Source organism: Neovison vison, chromosome 4, assembly GCF_020171115.1.
Source record: "Neovison vison isolate M4711 chromosome 4, ASM_NN_V1, whole genome shotgun sequence".
Lineage (NCBI taxonomy): Eukaryota > Metazoa > Chordata > Mammalia > Carnivora > Mustelidae > Neogale > Neogale vison.
In genome coordinates, this window is record NC_058094.1 from 216,221,552 (window position 1) to 216,243,353 (window position 21,802).

The following is a 21,802-nucleotide window of genomic DNA, read 5'->3' on the forward strand; positions in this document are numbered from 1 at the left end:
CCATGGAAGGGGTACGCATGAGAGATCCTCACTGGCCTCAAATGTTCATGTTCTCCTTGCAGAGCCCTTTCTCTTCTAGCAGAGACAGATATTACGCCCCCCTCTCAGAGGGATGATAGGGGTGGTGTTGGTGCAGTTTAGAAAATCGAAAGCCATCCAGTTAGGCTGGAACTTAGAGTAGATATGGGCCAGCTGTAGGAGCAGGCAGGGAGATCAGATAGGGCTGAAATTATGGAGAGCCTTGGATGAAGAAGGGAGTCAGAGCCATTATAGAACAAGAGTGGGAGATAGATGAGAGTTATAATTAAGGAAGAATCATCTATCATAGTGTGGATCCCTGTGAAATATTTTTGCAATGCACTTGGGAAGACAATACCTAGGTAAGAAAGGCACATGATAAAAACAGTTAAAACAATAAATCCCTTTTCTGGAATTAAAAAGACCAGAAACCATATATAGTTGAACAAACTAAAACACACGATTGCTTTAACTACATGAGACTAGGAAGCCCAAGAATATGGAAAATAATTTTCTCTAAAACTGATTATCCATGAGGATTTAAGAAACTAAACTAGGGGCTGTTATCAAATTGTGTGGAATTCTCCAAAAACAAACTTCCACAATTTACCCTCATTTTTTCTTCTGTACCACCATCATCAAAGGGAATAAAAGGCACTTGTCTTTAGTCTGCATGAATCCTGTATATCCTGTAATCTGTAATGAATTATTAGCATATTAAATCATTAATTTATAAAGCAGAATCTGCTTTCCTAGGATATAAAGATTTGCAAGGTGCAGCTACAAAAAGATGGGGCACGGAATGAGTTCTGGAGAAAGAATGAAGAACTTCATCTGGGGTGGTTTAGGGAGACAATTTGTCTGATTTTTAGGGAAAAGCATTCCAAAACAAAGGGAACAGCATGTGCAAAGCAGGGAGGTATTAAAATTGCTGTGTTACACCCGAGTTTTCATGTCTGAGAGACCCCCAAGGAGCCAACACCGATGTAATTACACGAGGGTTTATTTGACATGCTTAAGCTTGGGCTCAAGTATACCCGAAGCAGTGGAGTAGGGACTTGGACCCTGAGCTTAGTTAAGGCATGGGTATTTATGGGTTCCTGTTACTAAAGCAGGGTGGGGGTTTCTGGAACCAAAGCAGCGTGGGGCTTACTAAAGCAGGGTGGGAGAAAGTTCAGCCCTTGGGCACAGGAGTCTGAGATGGCTGCTGGAGCTAAGATGGCTGTACCTGCACTAAGGCTCAACCTGAGGTGGGATGGCTTTGATTTTTCTCAGCCTCCACAGCTGGTGCATAAAGTATGAGAGTAGAGGGAGTATCAGCTTGAGAGGTATAGGAAGGAAGAGGGATGAAATCATAGAGGGATGATAGGTGGGTTAAGAGATTTGAGATGGCCCCTATTTTCCTAAGGGTTGTCCTGGACAAACCAGATCATAGTCACCAGATGCTTCTAAAATTGGGATATGGGGATGAACTGAAGAACCTGCTTTTAAGTCAGCTTGCCAGGTGATTCTTATGCAAACTAAGGTTTAAGTAACTACCACCATACAAAATAAATAGATAGTCCCTGAAGGTCCTTAAGAAGGAGAACTTCACTCTTGGAGGCCTATGGTGATTGGATTTAGGATTTGTTTGCGAAAGAGGCTAGTGGAAAAGGTAAGGAGAGTCAAGTTGCTCACCTTCATGCGTTTTTTTCTCCCAGGATTGTTCCAACTTTAACAAGATCTTCTGACCCTATCCCACTTTCCTCAATGATCCAGCACTATTTCATTTGTACTTACAATGGCACTTACATACAATTTTTTTACATGTGTATACAAAAGTTTGCTCCCCCCTTTTCTATACTTCAAGCTCCGTAAAAAACAATTTTTTTTAGTCTCCACTCCCAGTATGGGTCTTGAACTTACAACCTTAAGATCAAGAGTCACATGTTCTACTGGCGGAGCCAGGCTGGCACCCCAAATTTGGCCATTTTTTTTAGTGAAAATGTGTCTCCCTTCTGTGTAAGTCTGTGTTTTGGGGGGCAGAATGAAAAAAATTTTGAAGGAATTTCTTGGACTTCAGTACTGAGATTTATTTTTATTTCTCAAACCGATGCCACATTCATACAATAAAGACAGTTTCAAACAATCTTTATATATTTGTTTCTTGGAGAAAGAACCATTTTTATTCATTTGAAAAGCAAATCACTGACTTTAAAAATTAATTTCACCCTTTTCACTGGGGGGAATCCTTTAAAAATTCCCGACTTTGCAAGAGAACCTCCACCCTTATTCCTCATGTTCCCTTATTTCATAATGGAGAAGAGTGAATTCAGGTGGCACATCCATGCTGTGGACAGCATCTTTCTCACCAACATTTCTCCATTTATAAAATTCTTCCCTTGTTTGCTCTTCACAATCTCTACTTCGTCATCCTTTGACCCTCCCACCATATTTACTCTTCCAACAGGACCCGGGTCTTTCAGCAATAAAACGAGACTTTTCGGAGCAGTTACTTAATTAACCGCGTTGAGTGCACACCGTGGAGCTCCGCCCCATAGGAGGGGCTAACACAGGCGGACCGAATTAGTCGGTCTGTCATTAACAAATGATCCCTTAATCTTTTCAGAGGAGCGAAACACACACAAAGGCCCAATCAGAAGCCGCGGCTCTAGGAGTTCGGTGGGGGCGGGGCTGGGCAAGCGCCTTCCCACCTCCCAGCCTCCCGCCGCGGCCGTCGGAGCCTCGCGGGCTCGGGCAGGCCCCGCCCCCTGGCCAGGCGCGGCGGCTATTGGGCGGCGCGTTCCTTGCCGTCGCCTCAGTTGCTGGGAGAGGGTGGGTGGGGGCGGGGCTTGAGGTGGGCCGGGGGCCCAGGGAGAAAGGCGGGGAGACGAGGGCGGGCTGGGCGGATTCGACGAGCGCCGCGGCGGTTGGCGAAGCGGACGGGGCGCAGCCTTCCCGGTGCGAGGAACGGTTCCCGCTGACAGATCCCCTTCTTCCGGCCGCGCCACCCGGGAGGCGGATCCCCGGGGCCTGAGGAGGCTTCCTCGGCCCGGCCCGCCCTCCCTCCCTCTCCCGCGGGTCACCCAAGCGGCCTGTGAGGAGGAGGCGGAGGAGGTCGTCGGGGGCGGCGGCAGGCGGAGACCGCGCTCCCCCTTTCCCGGCGGCGGCGGGGGCAGGACAATGGAGGTGGCTGTGGAGAAGGCGGCGACGGCGGCCGCGGCGGCTTCGGCGGCGGCCGCCGGGGGGCCCTCGGCGGCGCCAAGCGGGGAGAACGAGGCCGAGAGTCGGCAGGGCCCCGACTCGGAGCGCGGAGGCGAGGCGGCCCGGCTCAACCTGTTGGACACTTGCGCCGTGTGCCACCAGAACATCCAGAGCCGGGCGCCCAAGCTGCTGCCCTGCCTGCACTCCTTCTGCCAGCGCTGCCTGCCCGCGCCCCAGCGCTACCTCATGCTGCCCGCGCCCATGCTGGGTTCGGCCGAGACCCCGCCGCCCGTCCCCGCCCCCGGCTCGCCGGTCAGCGGCTCCTCGCCGTTCGCCACCCAAGGTGAGAGCCGGCCGTGGGCGCGGGGGAGCCCGGGGAGGGGCTCGGGGAGGCGAGCGCCCTTGTGCGGCGCGACCCGCTGTCATGTCGCCGCCGCCCGGGGTGCGCGGCGGGGGAGGGGCGAGGAGGAGGGTCTGTGTCGGCGGCGGTGACATGGAGGGCCCGCGCGCTCTGCGGCGTGCCGCGCGCCCCGCGAGCAACTTCCACGGGTGCTGAGGACTTGGCGGCGCCGCTGCCGCTCCTCCTGCTGCTCGGCGTTCTCCTCCGGGGTTGGGTGGCCCGGGCGACCCGCACTTTTGAAAACCTCTGTTGGAGTGGGCTCGAGTGGGTATCTCGGATTCTTTGCCGACTGCATCTTGTTAACTGCTACCCTCTGCCTCCCCAAAGCTTTGTGTCCGGGTCCATATGATCCTAATCATCTCGTGTATACCCACGTTATTTGAGCTGGAGGGGGGAAGGGAGGGATGAAGATGAAGTGATGGTGACTTTCTTCGGTGATTGATTACAGGTTGGATGCCGTCTGTTTACTATCTTGCCTGTTTCAGGTTCTTTACCTTAACGAGTCCCCGATTTTACTCCCTTCTGCTAGGGACAAAGGAACCAAAAGAAACGGCATTTTGTTGTCTTTTCTCATTGGAAGATTTTCTTTTGAAACGGTAAAGGGTAAAGAGAAACAGAACAAAGTGACTTGGGGGGCAGGCTTTTCTTGTATTTCGTAGAGGACAGCTAGAAATGTTGAAGTTACTGTTCTCTTTGTGGTATTTGTTACGGTATAATGAGACTTTTGACAGGTAGTTCCCTTTGCTAACGTTAACAGGTTTGAAACATTTAAAGTTAGTCGAAGTAAGTACAGTAGTTATTCTGGAAGAATGCTTGAGGATTTTAAATTGTGATAGTGCAAATGTTGGAGCACCTATTTTTTAAAAAATAGAAAGTAACTGGAAAAGGGGGAATACTTCATTTTTAATACATACTTTCTGTTAGAGGGTCTAGTTGATTCAAGATAAAATGCTGATTAAATAATTGAAGCTGGGTCAAGGGGTATATATAAAATTGATGCATAAATAGTGGTTTTAGACTCTTCATTTGATTATATGTTACAAACAGTATCTAGTTGAGGGAGCCAATTTTCCATGGGTCGCTCAGTTTCTGCAGGTCGTGACAGGGAGGTACTGACTGCCCTTTGTTTCTATTTTTAGAAGATGTTTCTGTAAGAATCAGCCTTGAAAGACAGAGATAGTGTCTTCCACCCGAGCAAAGATCAGGCATGCACATGGTCCAGTTAATGTCTACTGGAGTAAAAGGCCGACATGCTTACTGCCCATGATAAAAGATTGGGCTTCTCTAAGCTTAGGTGTCCTCCTGGGTAACACAATCCACTCCTCTGCAGGTGTCAGCTGGCCCTTTTCACCTTGACTGGTGGGAAATGGAATTCTGGCAACCAGTGCAAAAATGTTGATGCTCTGGCTTATGTTATTGTGAGTAACTAATAAACTGCCCCTTGTCTCATCCCTGAGTCTTTGTATCTTGTACCAAATGGTAAGCTAGCTTGCAAGTAGGCTGAAGTCTCAGATCTTTCACACTGTTTTCTCTGATGTGGCTCACCTGTGGAAATTTCGTATAAGTGAAACTTCAATCTTAGTTCTTAATTTTTAGACACATTTTAAGGTTTCCCTTATTTATATTTTAATTGGTCAAGCAGGTTGGTAGCCGATTAGGATCTGGGTTTTGCATAATTCTAGAATTAAGACTTATCATATTCCTGGCCATAATGCTTAGAACTGAATGAATGAGAACATGGGTAATAATAACTCTGAAAACACGTTTTCAATTTCAGATTTCTCAAAATGTTCTGTGTAATTCTAGTCTTTCAATGTATTTTATCTTGGTGTTTGTATTATCAGCAAGAGTTCCAAGAAAGCATTTAAATTAGAAGGTAATGTTTTTGTTTATACTAAGAAAGACAAAGTCTCTAACAATGGTATTTTAAATACAGTACAAGAGAAGTTAGGGTTATGTTCAATAAATTAAAGATACATCTATCCTGAATCTTACCGACTTGCATATATTCTCCCTTCTCTCCTTGCAAACTAATACTAGCTGAAGTAAAACTTGAGCCAGTACATTTTGTAAATATATAGGGTTCATTTGATCACCTGTACTGCATTCTCCTAATGAAACTGGATAGTCATTATGGGTCAGACTTTAATACCTGCAGGAGCTAAGCTAACTCGCTGAGTTAGAGACCTATGATCTGGGGGTGAAATAATAGGAATGAGGGGGAAGGGAAAGGGAGAGAGAGGAAGCAAACTAAGCTCCAGCAGGTTGTCATGCAAGAGAGGGGAGGACCAGTATTAAAGGATGTATATATGTATATAATTTTTCCTAATGAGAAGTCTGAAGCCCGGATTTCTGTGAGAGCTTTCTCTAGTATTAGATATTGGCAAGTAAATTAAAAAAAATAAAAATAATAAACATGCACACAGGCACATTCTATAGGTCAAACAAAACAAGTTTTGTGGAGGCCACAATCATGTTGTAGTTACACTCTTCCCTTTTAGATTTAGATAGTGGTTTTCAAATTTGTAGCTGTACTAGAGTCACTGGTGTATTTATTAAAAATTTATATTTCTAGAGGTGCCTGGGTGGCTCAGTTGGTTAAGTGTCTCCCTTCAGGCCAGGTCATGATCTCAGGATCCTGGGATCCTAGCCCCTACCTGGTAGCAGACTCTGTGCTCAGCAGAGAGCCTGCATCTGCCTCTTCCTCTGCCCCTCCTCCCTGCCTTTTCCCCCACACTCTTTCTCTGAAATAAATAAAAATCTTAAAAAATTTTAGATTTCTAGGCCCACCCTCCAGAGAGCTTGGTGTATTTGTAGAATTCTAGAGTATAGTATTAAACCCTAGTGTTTCTTTAATTCAAGCAGTATTATATTCCAAAACAAAATGATCATAAGAGGATTCTTTAGGAAATCAATACCAAAATTCAAGGTATAGAATAATAGTTTTCAACACTATCAGGCCGAATTTTTCTATTTAGTAATTTTTGGTGCTCCCTGTTAATCCTAAATGAAATTCATAGAAAATAAATCCTTCTAAAGTATTTTTTTGTGAAAAAAAAATAAGGCTCACTTATAATACCAAAAAGATAAATATTATAATTTATAAATGCTCAGACACAATTACGCTAGTTCCCAACACTTCATTGAGAACATGGGTTGAAACTGTCCTTTGTAAGGCTGCCAGTTGGAAGGAATGAGGTTGAGTGACCACATGCTAAAAGTTGGATGACTACCTCAGGTGTGACTGTCATTTTCTTAGTGTGAGGTTATATCCAGGAAAGAGGGAAGAGCTTAGAAAATAGATTTTCTTTAGGTACATTATAGGTACCTGAAGTCAGAAGCCGAACTGATCTTAAAGAAGTGTTACAACATTGTGCAATATTTTATGGCATTCGTGTAGTGTTCAGTAAGAGTTGCAAGCTCTAAGCTATTTTTTTCTTTTTAATTTTTTGTTTATATTAAATTAGCCAACATATAGTATATGATTAGTTTCAGATGTAGTGTTCAATAATTTATTGGTTGCCTGTTACTCCCAGTGTTCATCACATCTTGTGCCCTCCTTAATGCCCATCACCCAGTTACCCCATTCCCTCACCCTAAGGTATTTTTACAAGAATACTGGGCATACTCTTGAAAAGGGTCACATTATTTGTCCATGGAGAGTAAAAAATAGGAATCCATCAGTTTTCTTACACTTTTTTTTTTTTTAAGATTTAATTTATTTTTCTGACAGACAGAGATCATAAGGAGGCAGAGAGGCAGGCAGAGAGAGAGGAGGAAGCAGGCTCCCCGCTGAGCAGAGAGCCCGATGCCAGGCTTGATCTCAGGACCCTGGGATCATGACCTGAGCCGAAGGCAGAGGCGTAACCCACTGAGCCACCCAGGCGCCCAGTTTTCTTACACTTCTTAACTGGCAGTCTATAACATGTAACTGTCAATTCTGGGATATAATTTTTTTGGGTTCTTGGTGAGAGGTATAAATCACCTTGTGAGTACAAGATACAATGCCAGAGAATTAATAGTATTTGAGACAGATTCATATTGCCTACCAGTTTTGTACATAAACAGTTCTATATATGGTATTCACCTGTTAATGGAAATTATACTATTGTTTTGAATTAGGGGCTATTATGAATAAAACTGTTACAAATATTTGTAGACAAGTCTTTATGTGGATGTGTTCATTTCCTTGAGTAAATACTTAGAATTGGAATTTCTTGTTTGCATCATAAATGTGTATTTACACTGGTTGTACTGTTTTGCATTCCTTCCAGCAACGTTTGAGAATTCCAGTTGGTTCATATCCTCGCCAGTTTGGGTGTTAGTCTTTAATTTTACTCATTCTAGTATGTGCAAAGGGAGTCTCATGGTTTTAATTTTCATTTCCCTGATGAATAATGATGTGCTTATTAGTTATTACAGCTTTTTGGTAGAATTTCAGTTTGTCTTTTGTAGATTTTTAAAATTATGTAATTGGTTACATTATTGAAAAGTAAATATTCTTGATATACATTCTGTGTCCTGGTCCTTTGTTAGACACATGCACATATTTACTCCTGTGGCTTGCCTCTTCATTTTCTTAATAGTGTCTTTTGAAGAGCTGAAGTTTTAAATTTTACTTAAATCTGATTTGTCATTTTTTTTTCTTTTATAGTTAATTCTTTGCCTACCCTAAGTTTACTAAGACTTTGTCCTTTCAGCACTTTATAAAATTTTGGTTTTTATATTTAGGTGTATCATCTATTTTGAGCAATTTTTATATGAGGCATAAGAGTTGAGGTTCATGTTTTCAACCATATGTTAAAGTACCATTTATTGAAAAGGGTACTTTTCCCATTATATCACTTTGGCATTTTTGTTAAAAATCAGTTGAACATATATGTCTGGCTCTATTTCTATACACTTTTCTGTTCTTTTGAGCTATCCAGTCAGTAATAAGTGGGTTGTTTTTCTTTAATTGGTATAGGTTCTTTCTTTCTTTCTTTTTTTTTTTAAAGACTTTATTTATTTATATGACAGCACCAGAGAGCACACGGGAGCATGAGCAGAGGGAGGGGCAGATGGAGAGGGAGAAGCAGAAATAGACTTGCTGCTGGGCAGGGAGCTTGGTGTGGGGCTCCAGCCCAGGACCCTTGGATGGTGACCTAAGCTGAAGGCAGCCGCTTAACCGACTGAGCCACCCAGGTGCCCCTGTTGCCATAGCTTTTAAAGTAAATTTTCAGTTGGACAGTTTTGTTAAATTGTTTTGCTTTTTGAAGTCATTTACATTTCTTCATAAATTTTAGAATCATCTTGTTAATTTCTACACAGAAGCCTGCTACGATTTTGATTAGAATTGCATTAAATCCAGATGCTACTTGGGGAGAATGATCTAACAACATTGAGTATTCCTATCTATAAACATGTTTTATCTCCTATTTAGATCTTTAATTGCTTTCAACACTATTTTATCATAGTAGTCTTGCACAGTATTTTAGTTTATTCCAAAAATATTTTATGATGTTGTTTAATGATACTGGTATTTTTAGGAAATACCATTTCCAATTGTTGATAGCTAAAATACAATTTACTTTTGTATATTGATTGTATCCCATTATCTTTCTAAATTCTATGATTAAATCTTAGTAGTTTTTATTTTAAAAATCATAGGTTTTTTGTCTATTAAGATTTTCTTCTTAGACTATCCTGTTGCTCACAGGTAGATAGTTTTACTTCTTTCTTTCCTAATTTCTGTTATCTTCTTCCTTTATTGAACTAAATAGGACCTCCAGTTCAATATTGAATAGAAGTTTAATTTCACTGTTAAATGAGAGGTGACATTCTTGCCTTATTCCTGATCTTAGGAGGATAACGTTAGTTGTTCATCATATGTTAGAACTATTAGCTTTTTACAGTTGCCTATTATCAAAATTAAGAAGCTCCCTTCTGTTCATAGTGTGCTGTGGATTTTGATTGTGTTGGATGATGAATTTTGTTAAATGCAGTTTCTGCATCTGTTAAAATGGTGATCTGGGTTTTCACCTTTTTCTGTTAATGTGGTGAAGATGTTAAACCTATCTTGCATTCTTGGGATATGCTCTGCTTGGTCACCATGTATTATCCTGTTTGTGTACTTCTGGATTTGATTTGCTAATATTTTAAGGACTTTTTTTATGTTCTTGGGGAATATTGGTGATAAGAGTTTTCTTGTATCTTTATCTGATTTTGGTATCAGGGTAGTAACTGGCCTCAAAAACTATATAAAGTATTCCATCTCTAGTTTTCTGAAAAAGGTTTTGTAAAATTACTATTAATTCTTTAAATATTTGACAGAACTCAATGAATCCATTTGGGTTTAGAGTTTTGTTTATGAGAAGGTTTTTGATTAGGAATTCAGTGTCTTTACTTGATGAAGGGCTGTTCAGATGTTTTATTTCTTCATGAATCCTTTTAGATAAATTGAAAATTTTCTGTTTCATCTAATTGGTACATTTTTAGCATATATTTGTTCACACATTTCCTTTCCCTTTTAATGCTTTCAGGGCCTGAACAATGTCCCAGACCTCCTTTGTTTCTATTCGTAGTGTTTGCTCTTTTTCTTGCTTGCTATTCCTAAGGGCTTATCAACTAACTTTTGGCTTTGTTAATTTTACTTCTTGTCTCTGCTGTAAGGTTAGAGCTCTCTAAGGGTGTGCTCTCTAAGCACACATGTTGGCCACCTCAAACAAATTTTGTGTTTTTAACATTCTATTAAAATATTTTAAAATTTTTCTTGTGATTTCTTTTGTGACTGATGGATTGCTCAGAAATGTGTTAATTTAAAGTTATTTGGAGGCGGGGTGGGGGAGGGGGTTGCGCCTGGGTGGCTCAGTGGGTTAAAGCCCTTTCCTTGGGCTTAGGTCCTGATCCCAGAGTCCTGGAATTGAGCCCCCCCCCCCCGCCTGGGGCTTTCTGCTCAGTGGGGAGCCTGCTTCTTCCTCTCTCTCTGCCTGCCTCTCTGCCTACTTGTGATCTGTCTGTCAAATAAATAAATAAATAAAATCTTAAAAAGAATTTAAAGTTATTTGAGGATTTTCTGTATCACTTACGCCATTGTAGCAAGAAAAAAATACTCTACTTTTTTGTTAAGTCTGTAAGACTTCACTCTTTTGAAGTTATTGAGACATTTGATTTCCTAATATATTATCTTTCTTGGTGAACGGTCTGTGTGTATTTGAAAATAATTTAAATTATGTCCACAGTTGTTTGGTGTAGTTCTGTACATGTCAGTTAGGTCAAGTTGTTTGATAGTGTTGTGAAAATCTTTGTTTTGGTTTGGTTTTCTTTTTTGGGGGGGTAGTTCTAATTGTTCTATCTGTAATGGAGAGAAGAATGTTAAAATCTCATGGTTTTTGACCTTTTTATTCCTTTAATGCTGATTTTTGCTGCAAGTATTTTGAAGCTTTATCTAATTGATTGTCTGCCTTTTGAACACTATGAAATATTCTTTCTCTCTCATACTACTTTTTCATGAAGTCTGCATTGTCTTAGGTTAATACAACTATACCTGTTTTCTACCTCTGTTTGAATGGTGTATTTTTCCATTCTTTTACCTTTAACCTTTCTATTTAAAGTAGGTCTCTTGTACATAGTGAATAGTAGTGTCTTGCTTTTTAAATCCAATCTATAAATTTTTGCTTTTAATTGTTTAACCATTTACATTTTAAGTAATTATAAGTATGGTCAAGTTTAAGACTTTGTTTTCTCTTTGTTCCTCCTGGGCCTCTAGTATCTTTGTTTTTCTCAATCCCTTAGCTACTGTTCTCTGGTAAGCTTCGCAAAGTCTTGCTGTGCACATGCATGGTATCCTTCAGCCAAGGACTTGGAGAAACCCTGGAGAGACAGCGGGCACCCTCACTATTTGGGGCTCTCCTCTCTTTGGTGTTTAATTTGTTTCAAGCCCCAGATCTTTCTCAGGCTTTTTAAGCTATGTTCTATTTAGGCTCTTGCTGCCTACGTTATGGTTGGGAAATAGTCCCCAGGCAGAGTATCAGGACATCTTAGAGTTCACCTCCTGAATGTCCCCTTTTTCAGGGATCACAGTCCTCATTGCCTGTTGTCCAATGCCGGAAGACAGTTGCGTATTCTTCCCAGTTACATACAGTTGTTTATGGTAGACAAACTTGTCTTGTTACTGGTTACGCTGTCCTGGTGGAAAAGTTGATGTCAAAATACCATTTTTAGATTGCATTGCTCCTTTTTAATATACTTACATGTGGGTAATTTGGTTCTTGTGTCTCTAGGTCTCACCAAGTTAAACTATCATCCTAAATGCATGAGCCCTACATTTCTTCTTATAACCTTGACCCCTTTCTCAAATTTACATCTTCATTTTCAAGTACATACCAGACCAGTAGTCTCCAGAATGGGATGTGTGTCACACATAATGAGGTAACATAATTCATTGAGTTGAAGGAAAACAGAACTTTTTAAAGTTAAGCTTTAAAGTACTTGATAAGTGGAATGTCACATGAATAAGCATGAATAATAAACATGAATAAGCATGAATGGTCACATGAATAAGCATGTCAAATGGCTACATTTTGCATATAGCATACAGAGTATTCTAAGGGGGAGGAATGAGGGCTGCTGCAAGTCCAAAAGGTATCTTTGACAGAGTTAGGAATACATGTCCTCTTGGCATATGTAGCACCAACAACTACATGGCATAAGAAGTGGAATGCATATTAATCTTTATTTGCCCTCTTAAATTAAGTAGTCCCTTGTGCTGTACAACCAAACTAGACACAGCTGCTCTGGAGGTAGTAGGATTTCTATACTCCAGACCCTTTTGTGATCCCCACTCCACCCCTACATGCATAGACATGTATTATAACACAATTTACATGTTCTTGGATAAGTTGGCTTATAGTTTGTAACCTCTATTTTTAACTAAAATGACTGACAAAAATTGAAGATCATGATAGGCCCTTACCAAGACCCTGACATAAAAAACCCTGTAATCTCAGTTCCTGGGAAATTCCCATATGGAGGCCACTTAAAAAAGCCCTTCAGTTTCAGCAGCCTGGAGAATCCCTAAGTTGTAGGATGTAGGGCACATGTGTAATGGCAATAAAAAGTGGTCCCCAACTTCAATTAATAGAATAGAGAGTTGCATTTAAGTCTGTCATCAAGGTTGGATGCTGATAACTTGGCTCCTCTGCAGTTTAGGAAAATACAGAAAGGTCCTCAGGGCTTCCCATATTTGACGACTTCTTTAGTGTCATGTACAGGGATAGGTATTTGTCATTTCCTGGCACCTGAATATGCAGTCGGTGGTTTAGCCAGCAAGGAAATATGTGTTCTATAGAAAGCTGTAATTATTGCTGCTCCATTTTGTTTTTCATTTTATTAGGTGTATGGACTTGATGGGAGTCACGATTTTCCAGCAGCCCTAAATTATCTGAATCTTTGAAGTCTCATTTTCAGCTATGATAAAGATAATACTAATTTGAAAGTATGAAAGCATTGGAGTGGCAGAACTGATAACGTCATAGGTTCTTTATCAGTCTTATTGTGAGGTTAACAGAAGTGATTTTCTAACCAAATCTAATAATTGGGCCTAAAAGTTTCAGAATTATTGAGAAGACTCTTTGAAAATGACTGACATCCTCTATATTAATGGCAAACTGCGCCCAAGTGTGTATTGTATCTTGGACCATTAGAGAATAGTGGTATTAAGCTATCGTGATTAGCAAGGTATTTAAAAATATTTAACCCTGATTTTAGTCTTCCAAAATGTCTTGTTTGTGTGATATATTATATACAGGGTACACTAGTTTTGTAGTATATATACACATAATAAATAAATATATAGGTGCATGTTCAAATACTTGTTTTTAAGACAACATGTGAATATAACTATCAGCTGAATTGCCTCAGTGTTTTTCTCTGTTTACCTCATCTTTAAAAATGGTTTTCATATCCTCTTCTAAGTTGTAAAAATAGAGGATTCCTAAGAAAACTTTGTTCTGATTTCTTCTAAAATATCATAGTCCATAGGTACTCTTGTCATGATACAATAAATTTAAAAGAAAACTGTCATTTATAATAATTGGGAATCATAACTACCAGACAGTCTCTATTTTTACCTTGATTATGAATAAATCAAGGATCTCTGGGATCTCTTGACTGTCTATATTCAGCATTACGGATAACCAGGAGGAGAGCCTCTATCTAGCACATGACATTCCTAGTGTCTGTTTCTTTGTACTGGTGCATGTTGATTTATGTTTCTTCTGGTCCTCATCAGTCTTCTATATTTGACTTGTGTGTTGTATGCAAGTTAGCTTTTACTGATTTTCCTCAGCTCACTTTCTCACCTATCTTTTGGTATTAAGATTTCCTCCCACTTCTTCGACCCTTCGTTTTTGGTCTTCTTTTGTCCTCTGTTCCTTTCCCTTCTTCTTTGGAGATTAGAGTGAGGAGATTACCTAGGACAGGACTTTAGGAAATCAAACATGTAATGGGTATGTAGGATGGAAACCTAGAAAGGAGACTGAGAAGAGGTACAAGAAAACCAGGAAGATACAGTGTCATGGAAGGCAAGGAAGGAAAGGCAGTGGTGCTTCACAGTGTGGTGTTCCTGCAAGGTCAAATAAGAGAGGCCAAAAACATTTTGAGTGTTAGAAACATGGCAGTCGTGCAAAAGCATATTTTGGTGGAGAAGTAGAAGGGGATACCGTAATGGGTAGGTATATAATGGGTGGGCAGTTAAGACAATTCTGGAGAAGTTTAAAGGGATAAGGAAATACGTGGGGAGAAAAATTGGGAGATAGTGAGGGTTTCTTGTTTATTGCCTAAATAGGAAAGGCTTAAGCATGTTTATGTGAAAAGTGGAAAAGTTCAGTCAAGTGAGCTATTGAACATATCAAAGAAGGGATTTGTAAGTGAGTGTGTGAGGGTTCTGAGAAGGCAGGTTAGGAATGATCCAAGGCATAGGTTGGAGAGGTTGGTGACTTTGGATAGGAGAGAGGTTTTGTTATCTGTCCACAGGGGAGAAGGCAAGATTAGGTGTATATATAGAAGGTTTGTCTGTGTGTTCAGAGTGGATTGCATTTCCCAGTAAAATGTAGCATGATTGCAGATCTTGGTGAGGCCCACTTGCTTCTAGAGATCATACATTTATAGTGATACCTATCTGCCTTCTTCTAGAGCTACCCAGCACCTCTCTAAAAAAGCAGAGTATTTTAGAGCAGTGCTATTCAAAGTGTGGTCCACAAACTGCTAATCAGGTTTGAAATGAGACCGTTTGCTGCCCAAAAGTACGAGGGAGGCGGGGACAGCCTGGTTCCTGAGATGAGATTCTTCGAAATATTTAGTCAAAGAACAGAGCCCCACACTGAGAAGAAACTGCTGCAAATAAATAAAAGGTGATGAGAGTAGGAATTTGGAGGCAAAGAAGAGAAAAGGCTCAGATACCTGTGGCAAGGGGGCATGGAGGAGGCGGATCTTAGAAAATCTTAGGGAAGTAGTTCCGCTAAAGTACCATAGATTTGAATGCTTTGTGGTAACAGCATAAGAGGAAACCTTACAACTCAATCTAGGAAAGCTATCTTCGTCTTTTTACAGATCGAGTATAGGAAAACCCCTTCTACTATAATACGATTTATAGAAAGTACTATAATTTAATTGAAAGATAGTATAAGAAAAAAAATGAAAGTTCTGAATAACAGATCTGAGGAAATGAAGGTAGCAGGATCCTTTGTCTCAAAGCAGAGATACAATGAAACCGATTTCTAAAAAATGAGCTGGGAAAATTAAACAGTATGTTAGGAAAAAAATAGAAATCGAATTAGAAAGTTTAGAAATAAGCTCCTATGCTATAGAAGGTCATGAAAAGAAAAAGTGATGGACTTGAGGAAGTAATTAAAAATTCTTCAGAAATGAAGATGAATCAGGAAAGTTCTTGAATGAGTAGACTCTCTAGAAAGTACCATGAAAGAAAGAAATGATGGAAAAGAACAGGTGAAAACAAATCAAGTAAAGAGATAAAAAAAATTCATGAAGTGACAAGAAGATCTTATATGCATATGCACATAAATATATGGACATTAATAGTACCTGGAGACTATTTGGAAAAAAGCAAAAACAAAAACAAGAAAATGTTAAAAGATAAACATTTGTATTATAGGGATTCACTGTGTGCTTAGAAAAGCTGAAACAACAGCCACCACTGAAACATGTTCTAGGGCTTTAAAATCTTAAAAAAAGTAATACTTTGGGCGTCTACACAAAAAGACTACATTAGTTAGATGGAAAGAATGCCAAATTATCATTAGATTCTCCAACATTAGTACTTGAATCTGGAAGACTGTGGAGTAAAGGTTTTTAAGATTTTCACAGAAAATGTGAATTGAGACACATACTCAGCCAACTGATGTTTAAGCATAAAGAACATATGTAAGAACTTCGAAACTACTGTTCCTGTGAGCCCTTTCTAAGGATAATAGATTTTGCTGCATTTTCTGTATTTCTCACTTCAGTATACTTGGTGTTATTTTTTCTGATTTATATGGGAGCAGGTTGTAGACATGAACCTTGAGCCCCAAATGTTTTTTCAATGTGTCTCTGAAGTACAGATTCTCTTTTTTTAAAAAGTTTTGTGTTTTTTTTTTTTTTGTTGTTGTTGTTTTGTTTTTAAGCTTTACTGAGAAAAGATTAACATACAGTAAGCTGCATGTACTTAAAATGTACAAGTTGGGGCACCTGGATGGCTCAGTGGGTTTAAAGCCTCTGCTTTCGGCTCAGGTCATGATCCCAGGGTCCTGTGATAGAGCCCAGCATTGGGCTCTCTGCTCAGCGGGGAGCCTGCTTCCTCCTCTCTCTCTACCTGCTTCTCTGCCTATTTGTGATATCTGTCAAATAAATAAATAAAATCTTTAAAAGAAAATAAATAAAATGTACAAGTTGATGAGTTTTGAGATGTGCAAGGATAATCCTCTGTAACCACAGTAGAATTACCAAATTCAGGATATTTGACAGTAATACAATGCTACTATCTAATAAATAATCTATATTCAAATTTTGCCAGTTGTCACAATAATGTCCTTCACAGCCCTCTTTCTTCCCCCGTTGATAGTGGGAGCAATCCAGGACACAGATTGCCAGCATGTACCATAGCATAGATTTGTGGACAAGTTCCAGAGGGTGAATTCCAGCAAATCCCAGGGATACAGCACCAAAGCGTGAATGATGGGTGTTATCTTTTCTAACAAGGTCTCTTGCCAGCTCTGAAGGGAAAGTTCTTCCTTGGGCACTGTGTTCTAGCCTTAAAGGTGGTGGCTATTATATATCATATTTATGATATCGGCTATTGTACTTAATATTCTTGAGCGTTGTCTCCGCTTCTTACTAGCCAGTCCTTGTTATCCTAGTTCCTTGATGTAGTTAATGATTATTTATGTCAAACGTTTTTTCAAACCTAATGTTTGTTTTCTCTCCTTATTGTACCCAGCCTGATTCATCATTTTTGGCAAAAGTAATGTCTCCCCTCAGGTGCTTTACATTAGGAAACCGTGATGTCATTCTGTCCCATTGTTGTTGGTGTTTGGCTTTGATCACTAGTTTGAATAGCCAGATTTCTCCACTTTACAGATATTTTTCCCCCTTTGTAATTAATAAGTAACCTCTTGCAAGATACTTTGGGGCATGTGTGACTGCTGTTCCCAAAAGCCGTAGCTAGTATCCACTGTTGCTTCTTCCCCTTTATCATTGATTATTGTGGTGTTGCAAAAATAGTGATTTTCCCGCCATTATTTTTCTGCTTATTAGTTGATATTCTACTGTATGGATGAGATTTTCCGTTTCCATTTACATATTATAAACCATTCCTTTCATTATTTATTTTGATAACCACATTGTTCCAGTCTGGGCAATAGAAATCCCTTCAAGTTGAAATCTTACCCTTTCACATGCCCTGTTGACTTTTGAGTACTTTTTACTTTCTGCCAAACCAGAGAGGTTCTAGGTTCATCTTTTACTTTTCTGTACCAGCCTTGGTTGTTTCTCCAAGGAGCTCCAATTCCTTATTTTAGTGAAGTCCAGTTTACCTTTTATGAATTTTTCTTTTGTTTGGTATCTAAGAACTCTTTATCTAACATAAATGTTTTCTACTTAGACTTTATAGTTTTAAGTTTAGATCTGTGATCCATTTTGAGCTAATTTTTATATGAGATATGAGGTGTGAATCCAAGTTCAGTTTACATGAAGATACTTAATTTTTTCACCACTGCTAGTGAAAAAGCCATCCTTTCTCCTACTGGATTGCCTTTGTCAGTTATCAGTTGTTCATGTGTGTCTGGGTTTATTTTTCTGCTCTCTGTTCTGAGGAACAGAGTTTGTTTTTATACTGATAACCATGCTGTTGAGTCTTATGCCAAGAGATCTTTTAGTAGGAAAACAATAGACAAGATGTTCAGAGAAATTTTTTTTAAGTTTTTAATTCCAGTATAGTTAACATACCATGTTATATTAATTTCAGGTGTACAATATAGTGATTCTTTATTTCTGTACATTGTACAGTGCTCATCATGGTAAGTATACTCTTTGATACTCTTTGTAGTATACTCTTTGAAGTATACTACTTTGAAGTATACTTTGATACTCAAAGTATACTCTTTGAAGTATACTCTGACCTGTTTCACCCATCCCCCTACCCACTTCCCTTCTGGTAACCATTAGTTCTCTTTAGTTAAGAGTGTGTTTTTTGGATTGTCTCCTTTTTTTCTTTGCTCATTTGTTTACTTAATTTTCACATATGAATGAAATCATACGGTATTTGTCTTCCTCTGATTAACTTCTTTCACTTACCGTTCATCCATGTTATTGCAGATGGCAAGATTTCGTTCTTTTTTATGGCTGAGTAATTTTCCAGTGTGTCTACCTTTTCTTTATCCATTTATCCATTGATGGAAACTGGGGCTGCTTCTGTAATTTGGCTATTGTAAATAGTGCTGCAGTAAACAGGGTTTGATACATCTTTTCAAATTAGTGTTTTTGTATTGTGTAGGTAAACACTGAGTAGTAGAATTACTGAATTATAGGGTAATTCTGTTTTTAAATTTTCAGAGACAGTCCATACTGTGTTCCACAGTGCCTGTACCAATTTGCATTCCCACCAACAGAACACAAATGTTCCTTTCTCTCTACATCCTTGCCAACACTTGTGTTTTTTATTTTAGCCATTCTGACAGGCATGAAGTAATATCTTACTGTGATTTTGATTTGCATTTCCCCAATGATGAGTGGTGTTGAGCATCTTTTCAAGTATCTTTTGGTCATCTGTATATCTTCTTCAGAGAAATGTGTGTTCATCTCTTCTGCCCATTTTTTGAATATTGAGTTTTCTAAGTTCTTTTATTTTGGATACTAACCCTCTGTCAGTTACTTTGTTTACAAATACCTTCTCCCATTCTGCATGTTGCCTTTCAGTTTTGTTGATTGTTTGCTTTGCTCTACAGAAGCTTTTTATTTTGATGTAGTCCCAACAATTTATTTTTGCTTTTGTTTTCATTGCCTCAGGAGACATATCTAAGAAAAATGTTGATATGGCTGATGTCAGAGAAATTACTGCCTGAGCTCTCTTTTAGGATTTTTATGGTTTCCAGTCTCACATTTAGGTCTTTCATCCATTTTGAGTTTATTTTTGTATATGGTGTAAAAAGTGGGCCAGTTTTATTCTTTTACATGTAGCAGTCTAGTTTTCCCAGCACTCTGTGCGAGGAGTGTTAATTATGAGGCATCTTATGAGCTGAACGTCAGTGATGCTTATTTTACAATGACGTGTTACTATGATGAATATTCTGATGCATCTGTTTATGTGCCCTTTTCCCAAGACCAAGCAGTGGTGAAGAGAGAACATGCAAAGCAGTTCAAAAAAATAAAAGACCGTCAGAGTAAAATCTGCCTTCCGGTGACTAAGAGCCCTGACGTAGACTACTGGGGAACTGACCTGCAAACTATCGAGCTGAAGAGCTTGGCTTCTAAGAATACTGAAACTGATCTCTTAGAATTCCTGAAAAAGTTCTTGAGTAAACAGAAAAGGAACATAAGGTATCTGCAATACCAGCATAGCTATTAGGAGAAATTAGGAAGGCTGACTGGGAAGGAAGGCACACCTGAATGGTTTGTGGAAACATGGGGCCAAGAGGCTTCAACATCTGCAGGCTACACAGCAAGACTTCCATTACAATAGTTCTTGAGGACCGCTACTTAAGAATCTTGACCTCTGTTTGACAGAAGACTGCTTTCCTTCAGTATCCCAGTCTTCACTGTTATGCATGGAAATAAATTTGATTTTGCATTACCAAAAAAAAAGACAGTTGTTGAAGAGACAGTCTTTTTGCCCCAGATATTCTTTCTTGCTTTGTTGAAGATTAATTAACCATGTCGCTGTAGGTTTATTTCTAGGTTTTCTATTCTGTTCCATTGATCTTTGTGTCTATTTTTATGCCAGTACCATACTTGGTTGTTTACCACAGCTTTGTAGTGATACCTCCAATTTTGTTTTTCATTTTCAAGATGGCTTTGGCTATTTGGGGTCTTTTGTGGTTCCATACAAGTTTTAGGATATCTTGTTCTAGCTTTGTGGAAAATAACTGGTATTTTTGGTATTTTGGTAGGGATTGCATTAAATCTGTACATTGCTTTTGTTAGTGTAGACATTTAACAGTATTTGTTCTTCCAGTCCATGAGCATAGAATGCCTTTCCATTTCTTTGCGTTATCTTTGATTTCTTTCATCAGTTTTTTGCAGTTTTCAGAGTGCAGATATTTCACCTCTTCATTTAAATTTATGCCCAGGTATTGTTTTTAGTGCAATTGTAAATGGGATTGTTTTGTAATTTCTTTTTCTCTGCTTTTTCATTATTGCTGTATAGAAATGCAACAGATTTCTGTACACTGATTTTGTGTCCTGTGACCTTACTGAATTCAGTTCTTACTGTTTTTTGGTGGAATCTTTAGGGTTTTCTATATATAGTATCACGTCATCTGCAAATAGTGAAAGTTTGACTTCTCCCTCACCAGTCTGGATGCCTTTTATTTCTTTTTGTTGTCTGATTGCTGTGGCTAGGACTTTCAGTACTGTGTTGAATAAAAATGGTTAGAGCGGACATCATGGTCTTGTTTCCAACTTAAGCAGAAAAGCTTTCAGTTTCTCCCCCATTGAGTATGATATTCCCTGTGGGTTTTTCATTTAAGGCCTTTTATTATGGTGAAGTAAGTTCCCTCTAGACATAATTTGTTGAGGGTTTTTATGGAGCATGGATGTTATACTTTGTAAAGTGCTTTTTCTGAATCTGTTGAAATGATCAGATGGTTTTTATCCTTTCTCTTAGTGATGTGATGTATCACATTGATTGATGTATCATGTTGCAAATATTGAATATTACTGGTTGCATCCCAGGAATAAGTCCCACTTGATCAAGGTGAATGATTTTTTTAAGTATTGTTGGATTCAGCATGCTAATATTTTGTGGAGGATTTTTGCCTCTAGTCCAGCAGAGATACTGGCCTGTACTTCTCTTTTATTTTGTGGTATCTTTATCTGGTTTTACTATCAGTAATACTGGCCTCATAGAATGAATTTGAAAGGTTTCCTTCCTCTTCTATTTTTTGGACTAGTTTGAGAAGAGTAAGTGCTATCTTTTTATTTATTTGTTTGTCTGTAAAATAAAATAAATAAAGAAACAGAGACCACAAGTAGGCAGAGAGGCAGGCAGGATGTGGGGGAGCAGGCTCTGGGCTGAGCAGCTCAATCCCAGGACCCTGGGTTCATGAACTGAGCCAAAAGCAGAGGCTTTAACCCACTGAGCCACCAGGCTCCCCAAGTGTAAACTCTTTCAGTGATTGCTAGAATTCACCTGTGACGCCATCTCTTCCTAGACTTTTGTTGATAGAGGGTTTTCTGATTACTGAGTTAATTGCATTGCTATTTATTAGTCTGTTCATTTTCTTTTTTTCTTTCTTTTTTTTTTTTTTTTTCCTTTTTAGTTTCGGTAATTTATGTTCCTAGGAATTGATCTACTCCTTTCAGGTTATCCAATTTGTTGGCATATAACATCTTATAATGTTCTCCTATAATTGTATTTTTGTGATGTTGGTTGTTATTTCTCCCCTCTCATTTGTGATCTTATTTATTTGGGTTCTTTCTCTTTTCTATAAGTCTGGTTAGAGGTTGATC

General features: G+C 39.2%; 1 protein-coding gene across 4 annotated transcripts in view; it reads left to right on the forward strand.

Moving 5' to 3' along the window:
* Positions 1-2,954: 2,954 nt before the first annotated feature.
* The window catches only part of TRIM24 (tripartite motif containing 24), a 101,166-nt gene continuing 82,318 nt past the window's right edge, over positions 2,955-21,802 (forward strand). For 2 of the 4 annotated variants that reach the window (XM_044246666.1, XM_044246667.1), the window contains exon 1: positions 2,955-3,544. In XM_044246666.1, coding sequence (XP_044102601.1) covers positions 3,181-3,544 — 364 coding nt within the window. In that variant the 5' untranslated portion in view covers positions 2,955-3,180. The remainder of the gene's footprint in view (positions 3,545-21,802) is intronic. The other 2 variants (XM_044246665.1, XM_044246664.1) reach the window with 2 other exon arrangements.